The 22,421-nt window shown below is 39.4% G+C and overlaps 1 protein-coding gene across 9 annotated transcripts in view; it reads right to left on the minus strand.

The window, feature by feature from the left end:
* FAT3 (FAT atypical cadherin 3) overlaps positions 1-22,421 on the minus strand; it is a 422,304-nt gene that overhangs the window by 73,109 nt on the left and 326,774 nt on the right. For all 9 annotated transcript variants that reach the window (XM_064505138.1, XM_064505137.1, XM_026109215.2 and 6 more), the window contains 3 exons: positions 15,700-15,975; positions 13,977-14,187; positions 5,601-9,674 (listed from right to left, as the gene is read on the minus strand). In XM_064505138.1, the coding sequence (XP_064361208.1) occupies positions 5,601-9,674; positions 13,977-14,187; positions 15,700-15,975 (4,561 nt within the window). The remainder of the gene's footprint in view (positions 1-5,600; positions 9,675-13,976; positions 14,188-15,699; positions 15,976-22,421) is intronic.

The raw sequence follows: 22,421 nt of genomic DNA on the forward strand, positions 1-22,421 counted from the left end.
TCACAACTTATTCAGGGTCCTGACATGTGTCACGGGATCTGTCCAAGCTTAATGGAAAGATAAGGTTTTTAAACCTTCCTCTCTACTACTTATGCTCAAAGTTTGAGTAAATAAGTATTAAAAAAAAAAATCCAACAGAGAGAAAGGTATGTTAAGGGCTGTATTTATTTGAGTCACTCCTGCTGTCAAGTGGTTAGGTGTCATGGCTGTTGCTTCTGGTGTCACAATCCTGTCACTTCCCCAGGGACCCTCTTAGCAAAAACAAAGCAGAGAAGATCTGAACTTAAAATTGTGCTTAAAATCAAGCAAAAAAAGTCTAATGCATGTTTCAAGCCTTCTTTGTACATTAAAAAGCAGAAAAGAGGTCACAGGCTGTAATCTATGCCTTTTTTTTTTTTATCTACCAATGACAAGATAGACCAGTTTCTATTTAATATCCTGAAAACTACATCATTTCAGACAGGCTGAGTAAATCTTCCTTGTTAAGCATCATCATTTGTGATAACTGTAATTGTGTCGAAAAACAACATTGTAATGAATAAGATTTCCAGAAAATTAGTCAGATATCCATTATACTTACAAAAGGCCCTGTAGTCATACAGAATATAAAATTCATATATCAAACATAGATATTTTATGTTGATAGAAAATCTCTTTTTCTGACTAGAAAACCAAGCAGACCTCAAATTTCCCACTCATCTCTGTGACAGTCTGGAAAAACCATCATAGAACTCAGTTGAACTTTGTTTAATCTGTCATGATAAAAACTGACTTCCCCTGAAGCGGGTTACATCATATTTCAATATGCACTATAGGCCAGATCTGAATACAGCCCAGGGCAATGCGAATCTGTCCATTGACCTGAGTCTCACTGTGACTATCAAAGAAGGTAGACTCCTGCTGATTACTATTAAACTCGCTCTATTCAGGTTCAACATCAGCATAAGAAAAGCTTAACTCTCCTTTATAAAAGGCTGTAATCGTGTCATAGTGAGTTTAATGTTGTAAACCATTAATAAAAATGGTCTTAAAAATTCTTATTTAGCTTCACGATATCAATCAGTGCTTTCCTGCATATTAGTTCTTTTGTAAAAGGAAATGATTAACTGTCCTCAGTTACTATGAAGTAATACATTTAAGGTATGGGTATCCCATTGCTAAGTAAAGAGGGAAGGTAAAATCTAATTAAAACCAGCTGGCAGCTTTTAAGGCTGACAGTAACTCTACCTTGGAGTAATTTTAAAATCACTGTTGCTTTGTTGTTGATGGAATAGCTTTTAAATCATATAGAGGAATTTTGGGAGTATGTATAGAAAAGGTCTGTGAGATTCCCCTCCCACCCCGACCCCCCACTCCCCCTGGCCTTTTTTTTGCCTTTATTCTGTTAGAAAAGGATCAATTTGAATGGCCAAGAAACCTGGGTTATAAGCAGAAGACATGTGAAACGGAGTTTATTCACATGTCCTTTTCATTAGCACCAGCCTTCATTTCTTTGCTTCTCAGGACTGGCTATATACTTCAATGATGGAAGACAAAGGTGGAAGGTGTACAGCAAAGTGTAACAGAAATAATGACATGTAAACAGTAAAATACTGTCAAGGAAATATTCCTAAAAAGGAAAGGCAAAAAAAATCGATGCTGTGGCCCAGGGAACCGTCTTCTAGTACTTATACATATGTCCTAATGCAGATCTCATTCTGCAGTGATTAATTAACTTTTTCACTAACACATTTAAGCAGATTCAGTATCCTAGGGGTGTTCTAATTAATTAGTTTTTCACTCTGAATAATGTAGATTTTCTAAACGGAAGCCTGCTGACTGCATGTATTAATGGATTCTTTAAAATCTTTTGGCAGTTTTCTTATGTTCTATTTTGAATGTCACAACACTGAAGTGCTAGCTACAAAAAACACCCCAGTAACTTTTTAGAAAGACTTTGAGGCTGAAAGAATCAGCATTATCTTTTATCTTTTGTTACTTGAAGTTTAAATAATGCTCTCCCTCCCTCCCTAGTCAGCAAATAGTACAAAGCCAAATCAAGCTCAAGTTTAAGAAAAGGAGAAAAAACCCAACAGCTAGATACAAATGAAATGCAGGCACACAGTGATCCAAAATAAACAAATCCTGACACACATCATTACTAAAGCACACACAGAGGGAATTATAATGGCTAAAAAGGGAGCTCAGAACTAGAAGCAGAGAGTATCAGTTTTCACTGCAATGTCCCTATCTGGAAGGGAAGGAACTGAATATTTACTACTTTAACTTCTTTAATTAATTTCTTTCTCTCATTTATGGATTTCTTTAGCTGCTTCAGTTCCTAATTAGAACTCTAGGCATTTACATCACATAAAATCAATCAGTTTATCCCTCACCCCAGGTTTAAGATGCTGCATGTTTACGGAACTGCCCAAACAATAAAACCAATCCTTTTAGCTTTCCTATCGCAAGACTGAACACACTGTACTTCAGCCTGCAGTACAAGCCCTCCCCGAACACTTAAACATCCATTTCTGCAGAGCTCCAGGATCTCAGAAGGGCACATCCTTAGGTACCAGACATTGCCAACAGGCAATTAGTGCTGATCCTGCCAGGGATGTTGCCTTAATGTGCTCAGGGCGTATAGAAACAGCAATAAAAACCTGTCACATTGTTTATACTGGGCAATGAACCCAGCAGAAAAAACAGTGTGAAATACTAGTTCTTTCTTCAAAAATAAACCGTCCACCTTCCTTGTATTTGACTGAACCAAGCTTAAACATTATTGTCCATTTTTACATTTATGTGCCTGACGGAGCCTAACATCAGATGGATGCATTAGGGAACTTTAAGCTCTTTACTGTACCTAAGTCCTAGCAACTGACATTTTTTTTTTTGGCTGCTTTTCCTGGTTTACCCCTGTTAAACCTCTGTAATATCTGGCTGCGTCTAAGCTGGCTCATCCTAGCCAAACATCAGCAGAACCTGGGTTTTAGCCACACTGCCTCAAATTATATAAGCAATGGTCTCAAATGAGGCCTCCAAAAAAAAAAAAAAAAAAAAAAAAGAAAACTACTGAGTTCCTAAGTGTATTTATGCACCTCCTGATTTTCTAGTAAAATTTAAATACAGTGCTTTCCCTTTGTGAAAATCTCCAGTTGCTATCAAGCTCCAAACACATGGCAAGTGCAATAGTTTTTTCCACCACTAAAAGAAGATGCATCTGTATTTGAAAATGGCAGCTACTTACCAGTAATCATGTAATCGAGTCGAAAACTGGAAAAATTCAAAGTAGATCATATATTTATCCGCCAGAAGGTATTTACCCCTTTTCAAAGTTGATTAGAGCGCTTGTTACTGTATTTTTGCAAAAAGCGGAAAAGGCTTTTCCGTGACCACATCCAGCCCAGGACATTCATTTTCTTCATCTCCTAAAAGATGATTTTTCCATCTATTTTCTGTGTGCTACTTTCCACCAGCTGTATTTGCAAGAAGCTGTTTTTGGTGTATCCCCATGTCATTCTCATTTATTTTCTTTTTCCTTTTCTAGCAGAGTCCCGTATTTCCTCAGTTTATTTACTATATTTACAGAAATGTCAATGTCTCAAAATGTCTTCAAAAAGCCACAGTCACTTTGAATAATCATCTAGATAATTTGATTCCATGAAATATTCAAGCGCAGTTCCTCAGTTCAATTTGGGGTAAAGCGTGGATAGACTATTTCATTAGTTAAACTGTAATTTAACATGTTTTAACATATTAATCAAAAGAACCTAATTCTCTGTGTGCTTTCCCAAATTGAAAGGATATGTTCAAAGACAGTGGAGCTTCTGAGCTCAAATGCTATAGTAATTATAATGTAGACATTTGAGAAAGTGTTGGGGTTTGAGATCTAATGTTTTCAGAAACTCAAAAAGACTGGCAAAAAGTCTGAAGTATTTTGAATTGTGATACAAATTAAGGCACAGAGTGTTCTAAATTTTTTGAGTCACATGTGACTGTTGTCCAGTTTGTGCTAAACTAACAGCACAGGAACGTGAAGAAAACAGATTAATATATAATTAAAATGATTAACAGATGACTTAAAGACTTTGGAACTAAGAAAAACAGTATCTTAGGCCAATTATCACAGTATACTAAGATAATTTTGTTACAAACATGAAGGCTTTGCTTTTCTTGTAACACTCTACATTGGTGTCTCAAAACTCCTTTCAATATCACAACAAAATCACTGGGACAAAGTATGATTTATTTAGTTTTAGACATGTGGAAACTCTGGCACAGGCAGCTAATGCATCTTGCCCAAAGCCTCCAAATGCTGTGCTTTCACCCACAAGATGATTTTTTGCCTCTAATCCTAATATCCTAAAACACAACACACTACAAACACACTAGCCACTGCAGGTGCAGAAACTTTTACCTTCAAGCTGAACACAGACTTTTATTTAAACAATCAAAATGAATTTCTGGCTGCTTTGCAAATGGTGCTACTTCAGATGTATAACACAGCCAATCCAGGGCTAACTGGAACACCACATTTGTCACTATATATCATCCCACAGCCATTTCCAATTTGATAGCTAATGCAGGGTAGGAGTCTTATCCTTCAGAGCAAAGCATACAAACTGCTATCCTGTGAGTTAAGTCAGACTTCTCATTTCTGCCCATTGCCTGCTACCTAAATGGAGTCTTGTGTGATTCTAATCCTATCCAAGGAGATAAACTTGAATTTGCCCAATCGTCTGGCCATTACTGTGTAATTAATATTAGCTCTTGGATTACAAAGGTTGCGGGGGGAGTGAAAAAGTTGTTCCCTAAAACATCTATTGGAGAATGCAAGCTGTAGGCAGAAAAATAACTGCAGCAACTCATCACTCATCATACACTCAAACAAAATCTGGTCTGAATCTAGGAGAAAAGAATAAGTATAGCACAACAGGAATGAGCAATGTTACTACACTTGGAAAAATATGTTAATAATGTAGTTGGAATTGCCTCATGCCATATATAACAATGCACGGCAGCTAAGCAGTCCTTCAGAGAGGATAACCACTTCCCCGGTCAGTAATCTGTGCTCATAAGAAATGGCACTCCCCACTCCCTCCGATTTACAATTCACATCCATTTTTTTTTCAAAAATTGTAGTATTTCAAAATGATTCATTATGGATTCTCAAAAAGAAGAAGGACCATTTCAAAAATTGTTAAATGCATAGGAATGTAAAAATTTTCTTCTCAAAAATAAAAAGTTGTTCTTCTCCCTTGGCTGAAACATTAAGTCGTGATGGTTTCCAGTCTGACACATCAGTTTTGATGGGTTGATGGGTTACACAGTGCACTAGAGCACATCATGAAGCATCAATCTGGGAAATTTGAGAGAGAAAACCCTAGCAGACAGACAGAGACATGCACAAACACAAACTCACGCACCCTCTCCTCCTTCTCAGCTTTGCTAGTTGATACAAAATTCTGTCTAAATTAAAAAATTAGAGAGGGGTGCAACTGTCCATTCACAGGGATAAGGTACCTGAAACCCCACCAAACCTTCACATAAAACTGGAGTAACACATAGTTTTTCAATAAGGCTCATTCTGGCAAGAAAGCATGCCTTTTGTTTCTTACCTGTAATATGGTAGCTAACCTGCCGGTTGACATCAGATGTGTCTTCATCCCAAGTGCTAAGAACAGCCACAACTTCACCTGGAGGGTCGCTCTCCTTCACCGAACCTCTGTACACCTCATGCTCAAAGACGGGCGCATTATCATTTATGTCTGTCACAGTGACTGAGACCAAGGTGGTTGATGACAAGGATAAAGTGTCCCCCAGATCTGAAGCCACAACTGCAAAAGTAAAAGCAGGATCCTTTTCATGGTCCAGATCCTTCAATGTGCTGATCCAGCCACTGTTGCTGTCAATGGTGAATGCTTCTGTGATCTTTTCCAGCTCCGATTCCACTGCAAGTGTATAGGTGACCTGTCCGTTTGCACTTGCGTCTGCATCAACTGCTTTAACTTGCATAAGCTTCGTTCCTATGGGCATCCCTTCCATTATTATAGCATCATAACTAGCAGTTTCAAACATGGGCTTGTTGTCATTTACATCCAACACCTTAACTTCCACATCCACTGTTATTACAATGTCTACTTTGTCTAATTGAATGGTGGCTGCAACTTTGAAGTGAAAAGCAGAATTTGTCTCATGGTCAAGTCTCTTATCCAGTTTTATGAGTCCTGTGTCTTGCTCTATGATGAAAATCCCATCTTTGTTGTTTTCAGTCAACTCTCCATTAACTGTGCTATACAAAGCACCCTGATTAGGCAAAACATGCAGAATGTCAATAGTACTGCCGATAAGGGTGTCTTCTGATACAGTGAAAGAATATTGTGGTTGAGTAAAGGAAGGCAAAATAGTTTCTGGAGGTAAAACGTGGATGTAGACAGGAATAAGAGAATGCTTTACAGGAATGCCACCATCAACTGCTTTGACAAAGAATGACAGAACTGTGTTTTTCAGCTGGTTAAAACTACCTTTGGTGACCATCCATCCATTGTCTGGATCTATTTCAAGCAGATCAGCTACTGAAACAGAAGCCTCGCTATACAGAGAATAGGTAATTCTTGAATTGGCTCCATCATCTGGATCTACAGCTTGCACCTGGGTCACCAAGTAACCTTTCCCAACATCTGCTTTGACACTTGCTCTATATTCTACAGTCATAAATTGGGGAGCATTGTCATTCTCGTCCACTACTATCACTCTCACAGTACAAAATGTAGTCCTGCCACCTCCATCGAGGGCCCTCAGAAATACACCAATATCACCTTCCAGTGGGTTCTCCCGGTCTAGTCTCTCAGTAGTTAGAATCTGCCCATTGCTATCAATCAAAAATCGGTCTTTGGCGAAGTCATTTATTATGGAGTAGCTTATTTGGCCATATACACCAGAATCACCATCTGTCGCTTTCATGTGGATTACCTTAGTTCCAGGAGCAGCATTTTCTCTAACCTCGGCGACATAAACACTCTGTGAAAACACAGGGCTGTAGAGATTGGCTCCAAGGATCCGTATGTGCACCTGAGCTGTGCTGGTGAACAACCCATCTGAGACAGAGACATTTAAGCTGTACATGGGCTCCATTCTCTGTTTCCGGTGATTGGAAAGGGTGATAATACCACTCCTGCTGTCCATGATAAAACTGGTCCGATCATTTCCTGATAGGATGCTGTACTCCAGCCTGTCAAAATCAGAGCTGTCAGCATCAGAGGCTTGCACACAAGTCACAAAATGACCCCGAGGTGCCAGTTCGCTTACATACGATTCATAAATTAACTGGTTAAAAACCGGAGGGTTGTCATTCATATCTGTTATTGAGATACTAACAAGAACCTCACTACTAAGTGATGGGAACCCGTTATCAGTTGCTCTGACTTTCAAGCTGCACTGCTGTATGAGTTCATGATCTAACATACGGGCTGTTAGAATTAGGCCACTTGTGCTGTCTATATGAAAGTAGTCAGTGCTGTTAAAGGTATCCTGGACTATCTGATACTGCACTATTTTATTATTGTCAGAATCAGCATCAGTAGCAACAACCTGCAACACAGGAGTCCCAATCAAGGATGCTTCAGACAAGGTAGCATTATAGGCTGACTGATCAAAAATTGGAGGATTATCATTCACATCATTAATGATCAAATCCACAGTGACCTCAGCTCGAGCACCAGTGAGGGCATCACTGGCTCGCACCGTCAGCTTGAAAAGAGAATTTATTTCATAGTCCAGTGCACTGATGACGCTGAGAACTCCAGTATCAAAGTCAATATTAAACTGGTTGTAGGGATCTCCATCAACAATGATATAAATGATACCCTGGCCTTCCGGACTGGTTGCATTTATGCTTAATATTGGGGTGTGCATTTCTACATCTTCATTCACAGAAGCTGTATAGAATGGTTTGTCAAATACAGGCATTGCTTTGTTAACAATAGTAATGGGGAGTTCTACTGACGCAGACAACGATGGGTTGCCACCATCTTTTGCAAGAACGACAACTAAATACTCTATATTAGATAAATCAGAATTGAAAGCTTCTTTTAAAATGACACTGCCAGACCCCCGGTCGATTTCAAAATGTCCATAGTCTTCCTTCAGAAGATACGACACGTCACCATTTTCATCCTTATCTTTATCAATAGCCGTCACTCGATATATCAGGGTACCAGGCTCAGCATCAACCTGCACAGCAGCGTAGTACGGAAGCCCTACAAACACTGGAGCATTGTCATTTATGTCCTCAATGTGAACTCTGACCACTACTCGAGCAACACGAAGGTGATCTAGCTCACGGCTTGCTTCAACCACCAACTCATACAGCTCTTGCTCTTCTCGGTCAAAGGGGATGCCAGTTGTCTGAATGACTCCTGAGGTGGATTTGATTCTAAATTTGTTGCCTGGGTTTAATATACTGTACTTTAAGGGCTCATTGAGACGGTTACCAACAGCATTCACCACAGCAATCTTTGTGATATTAGTACTGTTCTCTGAGATAGAAGTGGAATAAAAATTTTGTGTGAAGTGGAGGCCACTATCCATGGCTTCTTTTACCATTATCGTCACCATAGCTGTGCTATAAAATTTCCCATCAGATACTCTTACTATTAGCATATAATGGTCTTTGGAAAGGCTATTATTTTTAATGGTGAGTACCCCTGTACTTGAATCAATTAAAAAATGGTCCATATTGCCTTCAATTAGACTGTATGTTAGTTCAGGAGGAATCTCTGAATCTGGATCTGTAGCCTTGACTTTAAGAACCTCAACACCAACATACGTGGGCAGAAGCAAGACTGTCTCAAATACGGCCTGGCTGAAGACTGGCGGGTTGTCATTGACATCAGTTACCTCAATGGTTACTTCAACTGGGCTCTCTGCTGTGAGCTGGGGATTTCCGCTATCTCTAACGTGGACACGGAAGTGGAAGTGGGCTATTGTTTCATGATCTAAATTTGCAATTGTTCTGATTGCACCTGTGCTGGAATCGACAGTGAAATACTTCTTTGCTGTAGATTCAACAATCTGGTAGACAAGCAAAGCGTTCTGATTACTGTCAGCGTCAGTGGCTCGTATCACAAGGGGATTGTTACTTGCACTCCGGACTACACTATTTACAGGAGCAGCTTCACTTATGCTGCCCGAATACTGAGAGAAGAGGAAAACTGGTGGGTTATCATTTTCATCAACAATCTGAATGTTCACAGTGGCATTTGATGCCATGCCTGCCATATTTGTTGCCTGTACAATGAGCTGATAGAAGGAAGCACGTTCGTAATCAAGGGTTTTTTGACTGGTGATGACTCCAGAGTATGGGTTTATAGCAAAGGCTCCATCCACATTCCCATCTTTAACCTCATAAACTAACGTGGACTGACTGATTGCAGAAATTAAGATGACGGAAGTACCAGCATCCACGTTTTCGTTAACCTCTGCTTGGTATTCTTTGAGAGTGAACTTGGGGTGGGAGTTGTCTGCCATTGTCACAGATATCCGCACAATTGCTGTTGCAGACAGTGGTGGAGAACCTTGATCAGTCACTTTGACTGACAAAACAAACTGTCCCATTGTGGTTAAGTCTGGCTCCTTCAGTAATGTAATGATCCCTAAAACTGGTTCAATCTTGAATGTGTTTCCAGTATTTCCTAAAACAGAAGTATTGTATGCAAATTAGAAGTGAATTACAATACACTTAAAGGATAGCTTAAAACACGTGTAATTAGCTGTAATTTGTCAAAGTCAGTTATTGAAAAAAACATAAAATAACTATAGAGGGCCTTTCATCTTTCCTCTTTGAAAATCAGGCCATCTCAGCAGATAGGATAGGTGTTCAAACCTTCAGAAACTCAGGTACTGCTACCTACATCTTCATTCTGAGCGTCAACATTTGAGCAAGTGGTGCATGTAGATTACTCCCAGCACAGAAGTGGGAAAGAGCATCAATTATGGGAATTAGTCAAATGCATGTATACCTAGATCACAGAAACTAGATCAGAGGCTAACAAGCCAATTACATGACGAATGAATAACAACTCAGGCCATTAATTGAAGGGAATATTAAACAAGTACAGAGAAGATTACGGTAGTTCAACGCTCAAAGAACTGGATATAAAAGGTTAAAGTGGCATTTAGAAAATGAAACAGAACAAATAGCATAGAAAAGAGATAACAGTATCCTGTGGCACAAAGGTTTATATTATGATCTCTGAGAAGGAGGAATCTAGATGAATGAAATTTAGCAGAAAATGTCATGAAATTTCCATTAGAACATGCAGGCAGGGAGATCACTGCCTTCATAAATGTGAAAATAGTGAGTTTGTATCAAGCACCTCCTATGGGGTCTTTTTTTCTTTTCAGATAGCTGTATGGTCAACCTTTTGTTTAGCAGATAGATGCAAAGCTTTGGTATTTATCCTTAACCTGTAATTAGAGATCACCTTTGCTAGGTAATCCATATTTTGCTGATCCACTGAGTGCCTGCTTAAAGGACAGGATGCTATGTGGGTTATGTAACATAAGACTATTTTTCTGAATTTGATTCTAAATACAAACAGCATGTACTGAGTTATAGAGATACCAACCATTATAACCTGTTCCTGCTATCACAGTAATTTATATTTCAAAATGTAGAACTGCTTCCAATCTACAGTAAAGCATCCATGACCCGGAGAGAAATATTTCTCAGTTAACTGGTGGTAAACAGAGATATTCTTTAAATGGTTATGTTTCAGGTGCTGTGCAGAGAGAATTAAATATGAAAATTCTATCTGGAATACCAAATATATGGAATCCTAGATGAAGTGAATTATCAATGTAAACTATTTTTAATATGTGATTCACTATCTCTTGTAAACTCTGGGGCCTAGAAGCTAATTTAAGCTACACACTATGGTATGTTGCTCAATACTGGGAGTGGCTTTCTATTCATATGCATCCTTTCAGATCAGTAGACTTTACTCTACAAGCTAAAACAAAAATTACAGTATTCACTGAGGAACTGAGATTCTGCTGGAGATACAAATTCTTGTAAAGATCATAGTATCTGTCACATTTGCAGACACTGCAAATTTATTTTGTCAGAGCTTGCTAATACAAATCAACTGTAGTCACTGATTGCCTCATGTAAGGCCAGAGCTGGTTCTTCTCCTTTAGGAATTTCTTATGAAATTATACAAGAATTACTTTTTTTAACGATTGATCTGCTCAGATGTAAGGTGGTGTAAGTATTTCCCCTGACTGAAGGGACTGTATACAATCTGAGTGCTGTAGTTAAAATCAGCATCCTCAACAGCTCAGATTTTATGGATCATAGAAACTACAGCAACAGAAGACTGAATTTTGATGCATCTAGGATTGGAACATCTGTGGATAATGAAACTGTGGGAGTGCATACCTTTATAATAAATGAAAGTTTGAAGTCTGACACTGCAGAGAGAGCTTATGATGAAACAGAAACAGGCTGTAATGGAGTAGAAAGCCTCTAGAAAAGGAAAAAACATGCAGACTAAAAAATGGTCATCTAACAGCCAAAAAATCCTTTCTAATCATCAGATTTTCTGTCTACATCACATGTGCTATTACCAGTGTATGGGAGACCACACTCTTGGCATGTCAGGCTGTGCTTTACATTGTGGTGGCACCTAGAGCTGGTTGGCTTGGAGCCCAGCATAGTAATTGTAAAAACACAGAAGAAAATTCTCAAACATTTAGTTCTCCAGAAGACAAGGTACATCTCACATAAATTAGACAAATTGCAGGCGAGGAGGGGAGAAACGGGCGTAACAAAACCAGTGAGATATGCCTTTAGATGTGCACATGACATAACAGGGAATGTAACAGTGAATGAACAAACTCTGGAGCGTGCATGAGGCAAAGAGATGACTTCAAGTATGGACAGGCATTAGCGAAGGCTTTCACTAGGCTGATGGCTCGACTCCAGTACAAGGAGCTATTCATGATGTACCAAGCTATTAGTAAGTCATTTGTTAACCTCTCTCCGTAGTGAAACTGAGGTAGCCATGTTCTTCTTCCAGTCTTAACACTTATCTTGACTATATCTTCTGTTTCCCTCTGCTTCTCCGTTCTTTTCCCCAACCCTTGCTTTTTAGGCTTTTCTATTTTGGTAGAGGAGTGAGAAGTGAAGAAATGCTATTTGATTACAGTTTTACAGTAGACCAAGGGTAGAACAGGCACCTAGAAAATGCCAAGAACACTTGAACTACATTGCTCCAGGAACCCAAACTAGTCTACTTAGAGCTTGCTCTATAAAGAACAGTGTTGCTCTGCCTTAGCACATATAAAATTTTCCCTGATCTTAGATAAAAGCCACTGGAGAATACTGACGTATAACTGACAAGCCCAAATTCAGAATATATGCATAAAGCAAATATTTGTTTTGTAGTGCTAAGATCTTTGTAGGATCACCAGGGTCTAAGTTTGGTTGTTTCAACTGCAAAGGACTTGACCTCCTGGTTTGCTTAAGAGGCTCCACAGAGCATACAGGATAATGACAGAAAACAGGTTCCTCAGGTCTTCTCTAAACTGACAGTTTTATCAGTTTAATTCAAGGTCTGAGCTTAGGCTATATAAAGTTAAGTCAGCATGAGATGCTGTAGATATTCTTATTCTAGTGGCTTACTTTTTGTCATCTAAACCTGTTCCTAACTGACTTAAGCCTTCCTACCTAGTGACAAGTCTGTATTTTTATTCAGGTCTGAGTTTGGATTCCTAGCTCTTCAGGAAAAACGAAAGCTGTATCAGAAGTAATAAATATTATATGAGGATAAATATCAAAAAGTTTCTTGATATCATTAAAAATCAAGAATCCTGTTTTGGTAACGTGGAAACTGTCTCTGATTTTGAACTTTCTGAAACACAGTTTTCATGAAGTATGCTTCAGGTTTGTTCTATAAAGATGAGAAAAATGGAGATTCTAAACAATTACGAACTGTTCTAGCCTTGTTGAAGTGAAGAGGTAAGTGTAAGGATAAACAATGAGCCTGCAGGATGAGGGCAGATGGGAAAGGCTTGTGATCTGATTAATACTGGGACAAGCTGCAGCATATGAAACTTTTTTTCAGGGCAATGTAGGTTCTAAGTTTTGTCATTATTATAATGGAAAGATTCATATTACTGAAAAACATACAGTAGAAATGCAACATTAAAGCAACCTAAAGGTTACAAATCTCCATTGCCTTCTCTCTTTTTTCCAGGCACCCCTCTTGTACATATGCTCTGGTTTATGTCAAAAATAATTCCTAACTTCAGATCCACAGAAGCAAGAGAAAGCTACATTTGCTTGCCTGTGTGACAAGGATAATGCAAATTTCCCATGACCTTGCTGATATACTGGCAGAGAAACGCTTCTGCTGGTACACTTTATATGGTAAATGTAAATACACAGAGCCTACTAGCATAAGCAATTTTATTCTGCTATCACGGTCCCTTCCCTTAGGCTTCTATTGACATGCAGTAGTTTTAAGAGACATTGTGCTGCTAAACTACTACTGCTCTGCTGGCAGAAGTTTTTAGCCTAACCCTGATGTTAGTCTCCGTGCTACTCTGATTGCAATACCAGCAAAGATACCAGTTCATACCAGCTGTCATGGTAGGCATTTATGAAGAATCCAGTATGTACTAGACTGAAGCCAGTAACATGAGAACAGTCACTGGTAACAGTTTTCGGTAACAAACTTCTGTGATGGATTTGCACGAATGGTTTAGAGGTAAAAGGTTCAGGATCCTTCAAGTGAATATGAAAGCAACCCTCTTCTGACAGATTTTTGTATTGTAGCTTAAAAATGAAAACCAGCTAACAAGAATGTGCCATCTTTGTTCAGCTCTACAGAGGCAGGTAGGACAAAGAAGCTCACTTGTGCTAATAAGGGTAATAGCACTTTTCTGTTTATAGTGAGTCATGACACAACATTTTCAGCCTCTGATCTAACCTGCTTCAATAGTGTAGATAAGCTCTGCGTTTTCTCCTTTATCTTTGTCCAAAGCTGTGACCTGCAAGACTGCTGATCCAATAGCTGCTGATTCAAATACCGAGGCCTCATACAGTGGACTGGTGAAGTATGGACTGTGATCGTTGGAATCCTCCACATTTATGATGACTCTGGCCAGGTTTCTTCTATAAGGGAATTCTTGATCTCGGACCTATAGAAAAAGTGTGTAATACACATACCAATCTATTAAATATAGACACCAACCTATTAAAACTTCATAATCTGAGTGCCACTAATACTATCAGTGCTTTTTAATATGAAATAATAAGAAAGTCTGTTTGTCCCAAAGAACTCACAGTCTAAAAGACAGTGCACACAAGTGATGGTTCATAGTGAGATTCAAGAAACAGGAAGAGCTTAGAGAAGGTTTTTTCTTTTCTGTTGTGAAAAAATGCATGCCACCTAACTATCAAGACATGGATTTTTAAATTGGCAGCCACACGATACTTAAATTCAGTCTGAGGTTTGCAAGACACTTTTTTTCTTAAACACATGCTACACACTCATGTATTTGTCCTGCCACTCCTTTACAGCATAAGACCAAATCAGCACAATGAACGTTGCCCATTACTCCTTCCTTCAAAGAGCTACGGAAAACTTTACCCACTATGATCAGTTATGTGTCAGTCTAGTGTTTGCAGCTACCAGTGAATTTTTCATCAGTGTATGTGCACACACCTTTCTGAAGATGATGACACCAATGGTAAATAGACTAGGAATTATCTTAAGAAGTGCTGAGCGCTCCCAACAGAAGTATTATTTATTGCTCCTCTCTCACTCCCATACTACACTGACAATCCTGCCAACAGGTACAGAACAATGCCCAAAAGCTTGGTTCTCCTTAAATGAAGCAAGCAAACTATTGCATCACATGGAGATCAAATGCAAGCACCTGGCCTCCATCAGCCCTATCTCTCTGTGGCTAGGCTTGTACTTCTCCTTACCTCCTGCTCGCCAAAGGACTTGCAGCTCGCTACACTGCACTCTGATGCTCCGGTCAGCTCCTGCTTGCTGGAGGGCACAGGGGCTCTCTGATCCCTGGCCTCCCTCGGCCTAAAGCTGGCCCTGTACCTAGTAAGTCATGAGCTGTTCCTTCAGAGATCTTTTCCACAGGGCTCTTACGTGGTTAAAGAAAATAGCAGACTACAGTGACAGACTTTTTCTTCCACTAACCTCCACTTCATAATATACAACCTTCACTTGAAAACAGAGTAACTTATATTTTGCAATTTAGGCACATTGAATAAAAAAATGGTAATTAATTTTTTGCATACTCAAACATTTGGAAAGTATCTGAAAGCTCTTTTGTGTAGCAATAGCTTATATCCTGAAATACAACTGTAAAAGTAAACTATAAATCAGACTTCTGTTTGCAAGGGCTCTAGCATTCTCTATGACATGAAAGTGGTTATCTTCCTGTGAATAACTTCTCAAATAATTTTCGGTCTCTCTCTCCAGAAATTCTAAAAGTTACCTTGTAGGAGATGACCAGATGCCAAGAGATTATATGATAATAAGAGCCTAAATAAAAAATGTAAAATAAATACACAGCAGTGCAGGCAAGATGAAATCAATGACTGCTTACTGCACTGGAAGTCCTAAGGCACATACGCACCTGAAACAGCAAAGACTGTTCTGAGCCAAGTGAACATTGCATTCTTACCATGACATTAAGGATGTGTTTATCTTGAGCTTCATGGTCCAACCTCTCAGCGGTATAGAGCACCCCAGTGTTGGGATCAATTCTGAATTTTCTCACGCTGACTGCATCGATGCTGCTGTGAATAGTGTAGCTCAACTTATTTTTCTCATCTCTGTCTATAGCTTCAATTTGCAGAATTTCAGTATCAGGGAGGATGTCCTCTGAAATGGTGACATCGTAACTTGGGTGAGAGAATTCTGGGCCATTATCATTGTTATCCAACACTTTGATAAGAACCTACAGTTAATGAAAGAAAAACATGTGAAGTTATTGAAATCTAGTCAGACTACTGAATAGACACCTGGAGAAATATAATTTACTTTAAATGACTGTACATGATGTTATGTTTCTGTATGGTGAGACTCAGAAACATCATTTAATGTTAAATAGTTACTGTTTAGATTAAAAGAAATAGCAAATATATCATTTTGGAGGCAAAAATGTCCCTAATTATAAGACCTACTCAGAGAATATGGCAAAGAAGTCCATACAGGAGATTTTCAGTATGTATAGATTAGAAAGCATACCTACAATAATAATAGGGAATATTCAACTCTTCAATCACTGTGTGAGTTACAAGGGACTTCTACAGCTATTGTGGGATTTCCTTTTCCCCTCTCTGTTAATAAGGCTATAAAACAAGCCTTTTCATGTTACCTAAATCTGTTTCTTATACCATCAAGAGTCAGTTAAATCTTGTGCTGTTTTCTGCCCCGTACATTATGTTTTGATATACTAGCAACATTAAATCACATCAGCAGTAGAGACTTGAAGTTGCCATTACATTTTAGGCTATGTTAGGGGTAGTAATATTTGGTGAGCACACACAAAATTTTACAAAGAATGAAATGGAACAATCCTTGTATTCAAAGGTTTCAAAATAAGCAATAGCCCAATGAACTGGTTGGGAAATGCTGTGTCCTAGACTCTTCCCTAGGATAAGGTGACTTGACCTATCTTTCAAGATATTTTCTGTTGTTTGAAAGGTGCCTGGCTTTTTTTTAAGTAGTTTAGTGCTTTGCTTGATCGAGCCCTGTCCAACCATGCTTTTTTAGGAGAAGAAAAATACAATTATACCTATACTACAATATTGCACAAACAGATGTTGGCCTCAGAGAGAAATTAAACTTTAGATTTCCATGATATTTGGAAGGGTTTGCAGAACACATTACCAGAAGGAACATGAGCAACTGTAACCAGCCGTCATAATGAACTAGCCTGGGAAATGTTTAAGAGACAGCTGAAATAAAATGCTCTGCAAGTTAAATGGCACAGGACTTCAACTGTGCTTTCCATACGATTTAATTTTCACCAGATTATGGTACGCCAGAGTGAAGCGGAGAGAAACCTATATTAGGTTATGCTTCAGTGTTGGACAGATAGCAATAAAATTGGAGGGAAATACACACTGCTGGGCCTATAATAATGATGAAAAGTCATGTAGCTTTTTATATTTTTATTGTTGATATACAATATATCAAGGTGTGTTTTTGACCTGAGAGAAAAAAACTCACACACACACACACACATCTGAAAAAGATGTGAAGAAATGAGTTGCAATATACGGAAAAAAGCCTGAGGAAAAAATAAAGGATTCCAATTCTGCTTTGGAGTTACACAGAGGCAGTGATCAACCACGTAAAATTTTGCTAGTGTAAGGAAGAGACACTGAAGGAATCTCAATTGGGGATAATCTGATTAGAAGCATTTAACACTTAATGGCATATTCTCTAGCAGTGACAATACTGCCAGTTGTTGACAGGTACCACTCTAACACAGCGAGATTATTTTACTGCTGCACTGCTAATGCAGACAACATGAAAACACATTTTATTTTTTATTTCATCAGTGGGCAAAAACTTTGTCATGCATCATTTTAGATAGTCTAACTGAGAAGTAAATGCTTTTCAAATGGATTTGATTAAAAACACTGAGTCTATTTGATTCTGCAGACACTGTTACAACAAAGTTAACCTTGAACAAAGTAGGCTACAATGTGGAGGAAGGTTCATATGTGCAAGTTTGCCTTTAACATTGCTGTGCACAAGCTCAAACTACTTTGCAAAAAAAAATATGTGCCTTAACTGCTCCAGTGGTGCCATATTGTTTTGTTCCCATGTGGCGTATGACCATGCCAGTGGTGTGGTTCACTTCCCCGACACCTAGGGCCTTTTGGACTCCCCCAGCATACTGTGCAAGCGGAGAAGGGCATAAAGCTGTCCACCACAAAGCTTGCACTGACTGCGCACGCCATGGCTCCTTCACCAGGCTGCATGAACTAAACAGAGACCAAGGGAAAGCCACGAGGTTACAGCAAATACAGTGATGGTTCAAGAAGCAGCATTTCTTCCCACTGAAAAAGTCCTAAGCCAATGCCCTGAGACGTGGATAGGGAACACGATGGTGTTCAGGGAAGCGGAGGGTTGGAGAGGGGAAAGATAAAAGTGGAGGTCCTCATCAGCTGTGGTCATTAAACTTACCAGGAAACTATGCACTTAAAATTATTCTGGTAGTCTGAAGAACAGAACATTTTTCTTTCCCCTTTCACTTCCTATGTGCTGTGAAACTATTCAAGCGCCTGTTTAAGTCGCAGGCACCCATCCTCCCTAGAGATGACTGTGTTTTAGTGATTTGTCAAGTGATCCATATTGTAACACATACTATTTATTACATACTCTGCATTTCAAAAGCCACTTCCATCTGGAGGTCTTACAATAGTTTAGAGATGCTAACGAATGAAGGTGATACTATTGATTCAGAATTTCCTCTATTAAAACAGAGTTAGAGGTATTTTTCAATTTTGTCAGCTGCCTCTCAAAATCCCTGTGAGTCAACTGAGATTTTAAAGTTATGGTCTCTCCTCTACTGAGGGAACAATTTTCCCTCATGACAAAGGAAAGTCACACTATATAAGGGAATACTGATTATAGAAAGAGTTCTGTCAAACACACAAGCTATGAAAAAGGAGAAAACGTAACTCTGCTCTTGAAAATTTAACAGTCTTAGGAGATACTTGAAACAATATCAAGTAAAACCAAACAGAACTTAAGGGCTATTTTAAGTAGTGCTATTCTATTCCCTCAATCCTGAGAATATTTTGGAGGAGCAAGTGACTATTAACCTCATCCTTTACAATGGAAAGCAATACCTGGCGACAAGGTTAAATGACTTCTCAAAACCACATGAGAAGTGGAGTGGCAAAGCTGGGAAAGAGGTTCAGAACATTGCATTCTTAAGCTTATTTTTAAACCATCCGCCCTTTTATTAGGTCATCTTAAAATGCCACCTCCCTTTGTACAAGATTTCCTGCCCAGCAGGATGACTTCTAGTAAGGTGCTATGTAGAAAGAGGGGAAATCTTTTTCTTTAATAAAGCACAAATGTTACACTGACACAAACACCAGGCTCATAGAAAACCTGATTCTGCAAACATATGGGAAGTTAAGCAAGCTGAATTGCAGTAGATCGTTAATACGAGGACAGTTGCTCAAATTCATTAAATGGTTGCCAAACTTGGGCACAAAATCCTGGTACCACTGGCAAATTTCCCACTGACTTTGCAAGGGCCAGGATTCTGCTCCCTGAGGCCTTACGCCTTACCCAGCCCGTAACAAGTCCTTCAAACAAACCATCCAAAATCTAGTGTTATTCTGCTGAAGTGATGCAAAGACTCACAGTGAATGTTTACTTTCATACTTTCTTCATATTTATTCCATAAATATACATAAACATAAATATCACTCATTAATGTGCAGGTGACTGGCGTGTTAAGCTGCGACAATACCTATCATGCAAAATCAAAGACAGGTTATAAAAGTTTACCAATACATCTCCGAAAGGTGACAAATGGAAACGTTTGCTGTTTGTTTGCTGTGAAGTAGGGATTCCTCTTTGCTGAGGACTATGCAAGGTTACTGACTAAAACACTTTTCATAGACAAACATTAGCAGAAAGTCATTTTTCCATGCTCATAAAGCAAACTTACAGCACCGCAATCTCTGCCCAGTTATCCTTGAGAGCTCATATCTTTTCCAATACGTCGCGGGCTTCAGCAAGGCAGACTTGCCTATTTCTGCTTCTATTGTGCAGTGCCTAATTTATAGTCTGAACAAGCACCTCACTATAAAAGATTTGCTTCTCCCTGCTCACTTCCTATTTCCCACAGTTAAAGCAAGTTTCAAATAAAGGATTCATGGGCCTCCAGGCTTACAAATTAGGCAAAGTAACACTCAGAGCATTGCCAAAGACTTTGTATTCAAAATTGTAAGTGAAAGGCCTAGAGAAATACAATCAAATCAAAGCAGTCCAAAACCTAATGCAGGAAGTCTCTCCAAAGCTGTTTTTAATGTTGCCCATCACAAATACCTTTGGTTTAGGCACAAACGTATTTGAGTAAAAACTGGATAAATGCCAGGAGCTGCTTTATAGACATTTGAAGCTGGAAGAATCAGCTTGGCTAATTGCTTGGTCTGGGCATAGTGTTGTAGTACAACCTATTAAATGCCTGAATTGCTTAAACTCAGGTTAGCTTTTGTACCGGTTTTGAAAACCTATTTTGATTTAATATTGCTTTCAACAGTGTTACCACACAGCTTTATTTGCTACATCCTGACAAGTTTTTCTCCCCCCAGCCCCAAACTTACCATAAAAATGCAAATAGTTCCCCTACCAGCCTCAGTGGCCTGTTATTTATACTTCAATGTGTCCCTGTGTTATGTTAAAATGGGGAGAAAAAAATCTTTGTTTCACAGGCAAGGCATTGCTGAGACTGCTGGATGGGTCAGAAGTAAAATTGCAGAATGGACTGGTTCTAGTTTGGAAGAAATACGGCCCTGAGGAAAAGTGAAAAATGCAACTGAAACACCACATCTTCTCGTCAGGCCTAGCAGCAGGCACAGGCCTTCAGTGAACAGCTCAGAACTTCCCTCTTCAGAGCAGCGACTTCTTCAAGCGCAGCCGATGTCTTGGCTGCGGCTCTGTATATTCCCATTTTACTGGAGAAGTGCAGGCAAAATAGCGGACTCGTCTGAGGGCTGTTTGCTTAATAGCTGGAAACCCATCGAAGGACCAAGTTTCACAGCAAATATGTCTCCAATGTGCACATGGGGATTCTAATGTCTCATCTAGAGTCTGACCATGGTCCTTTAAGGAGAACTTCTCACCACTCAGTTAATCAGTGCAATTAATCAACTCTTCTTTTTTAAGGAACAATCTTCTAAAGAAAACATACTCTCTGAAAAGTGAAACCAAGTAACTGAGACCAAGTTCTATATCCTGAAATTTGCAGCTAAAGGTCAATCCTGAGCAGAAAGAATAAATAAAACCCCATAGCTTTCTGCAAAGAGAGACAGAAAAGGGCAATGAATGGTAACTTCTCCCTTATGCACTTTCAACCTGAAGACTATTTGGCTCTGGCTGAAAGTACTGCGAGCAGCAATGTATTGATCTCAAACACTTTTCACAGGAAAGTGAATGTTCCCAGCTGAATGTTCAAAACAGTGAATTGCCTCCACCTGGAAAGCGTGAGATGGTTTCATAACGACTAAAATTGAGGCACTTTTTGCCTTCTAGTTTGGAACCATCAGGATTCACATTTTAAAGGGATCTCTTTATAACGATTAGGACGATGAGAAACTACAAGAAAGCAAGAAAGTAAGCAAGACAGAAAACTGCCTTTTTCATATAATTCTATGACTCCAGGAGTTGGCTCTTCAAAAACAACTGTCAGCTAGTACAAGATTCTCAATAAAGAGAAAATATTGTTGCTTAGATGATTGTTCCCCACTGTATTGTGCTTTTGTGGGTATTTTAGCAAAGCTCAACAGTAGGCAGTAGGGTCTACAAAGAAATAAATGCTACTCCTATGTTGAACTTGGACATAAAGGATCTGAGTTGTACAGTGCAAAAATAGGAGCCTTTGTTATAAACTTGACTCACGACCAAGAGAATCTCGAACATTATTTAGTCAAAGTTAGTCAGTGTTGTAGCAGGAATGGGGGTTCAGATACCAGTACATCAGTTTCTCGCTGGGAGGTCCTTTGCTCTGCTCAAGCAAGGGCAAAAGATCCTTTTGCATCCAGGACGAATGTCGTGGCCAGCGGCTAGGAGCAGAGGTTTCTGCACCGCGCTGCCTTCTCGGCTTCACTCGAACGTGCGGGCAGCAGCCGCCCCGTCCCCTCCCCAAGGCCAACAGCTCGGCTGGCAGCTGCAGGAATCATGTTTCGCAGGGATTTAGAGCCAACGTACAAGTGCAGCCTTTCATAAATTACCACATGGCCTTGAGCAATGATGAATTAAGCTAAGGGAAAAAACAAAAGCTCTCACTGACTTATTCCTGACTTAGCCTTCCTAGAAGTTAATCAGTTGGGACAGGTGCTTCACACTCCGATATATAAATCAAATGAATCAACATTTCGTCTTCTCTTCCCCGCTCTGCCCTTGCCCATCACCCCCATCCTGTCTGGACCGCAGGGTGGTGGGAGGCGAGCTGCACGGGCAGCAGGGTGGGTGGGAGCAGCTCTGCAAGCACTGCTGCTCTCAGCTCCCACCCGGAGGCTGCGTTCACGCCTGCAAACAGGCGATCCCTTCCTGATCCCCTCTGTCCCAAACGGGCTTTTGAAGCTTGAGATTGTTTTAAAATGCTTAAGTTTTTCTTCTTTTCTTTTGTCTGTCTTCACAACAGCA

This window comes from Dromaius novaehollandiae, chromosome 1 (assembly GCF_036370855.1).
Source record: "Dromaius novaehollandiae isolate bDroNov1 chromosome 1, bDroNov1.hap1, whole genome shotgun sequence".
In the NCBI taxonomy this organism is placed as follows: Eukaryota; Metazoa; Chordata; class Aves; order Casuariiformes; family Dromaiidae; genus Dromaius; species Dromaius novaehollandiae.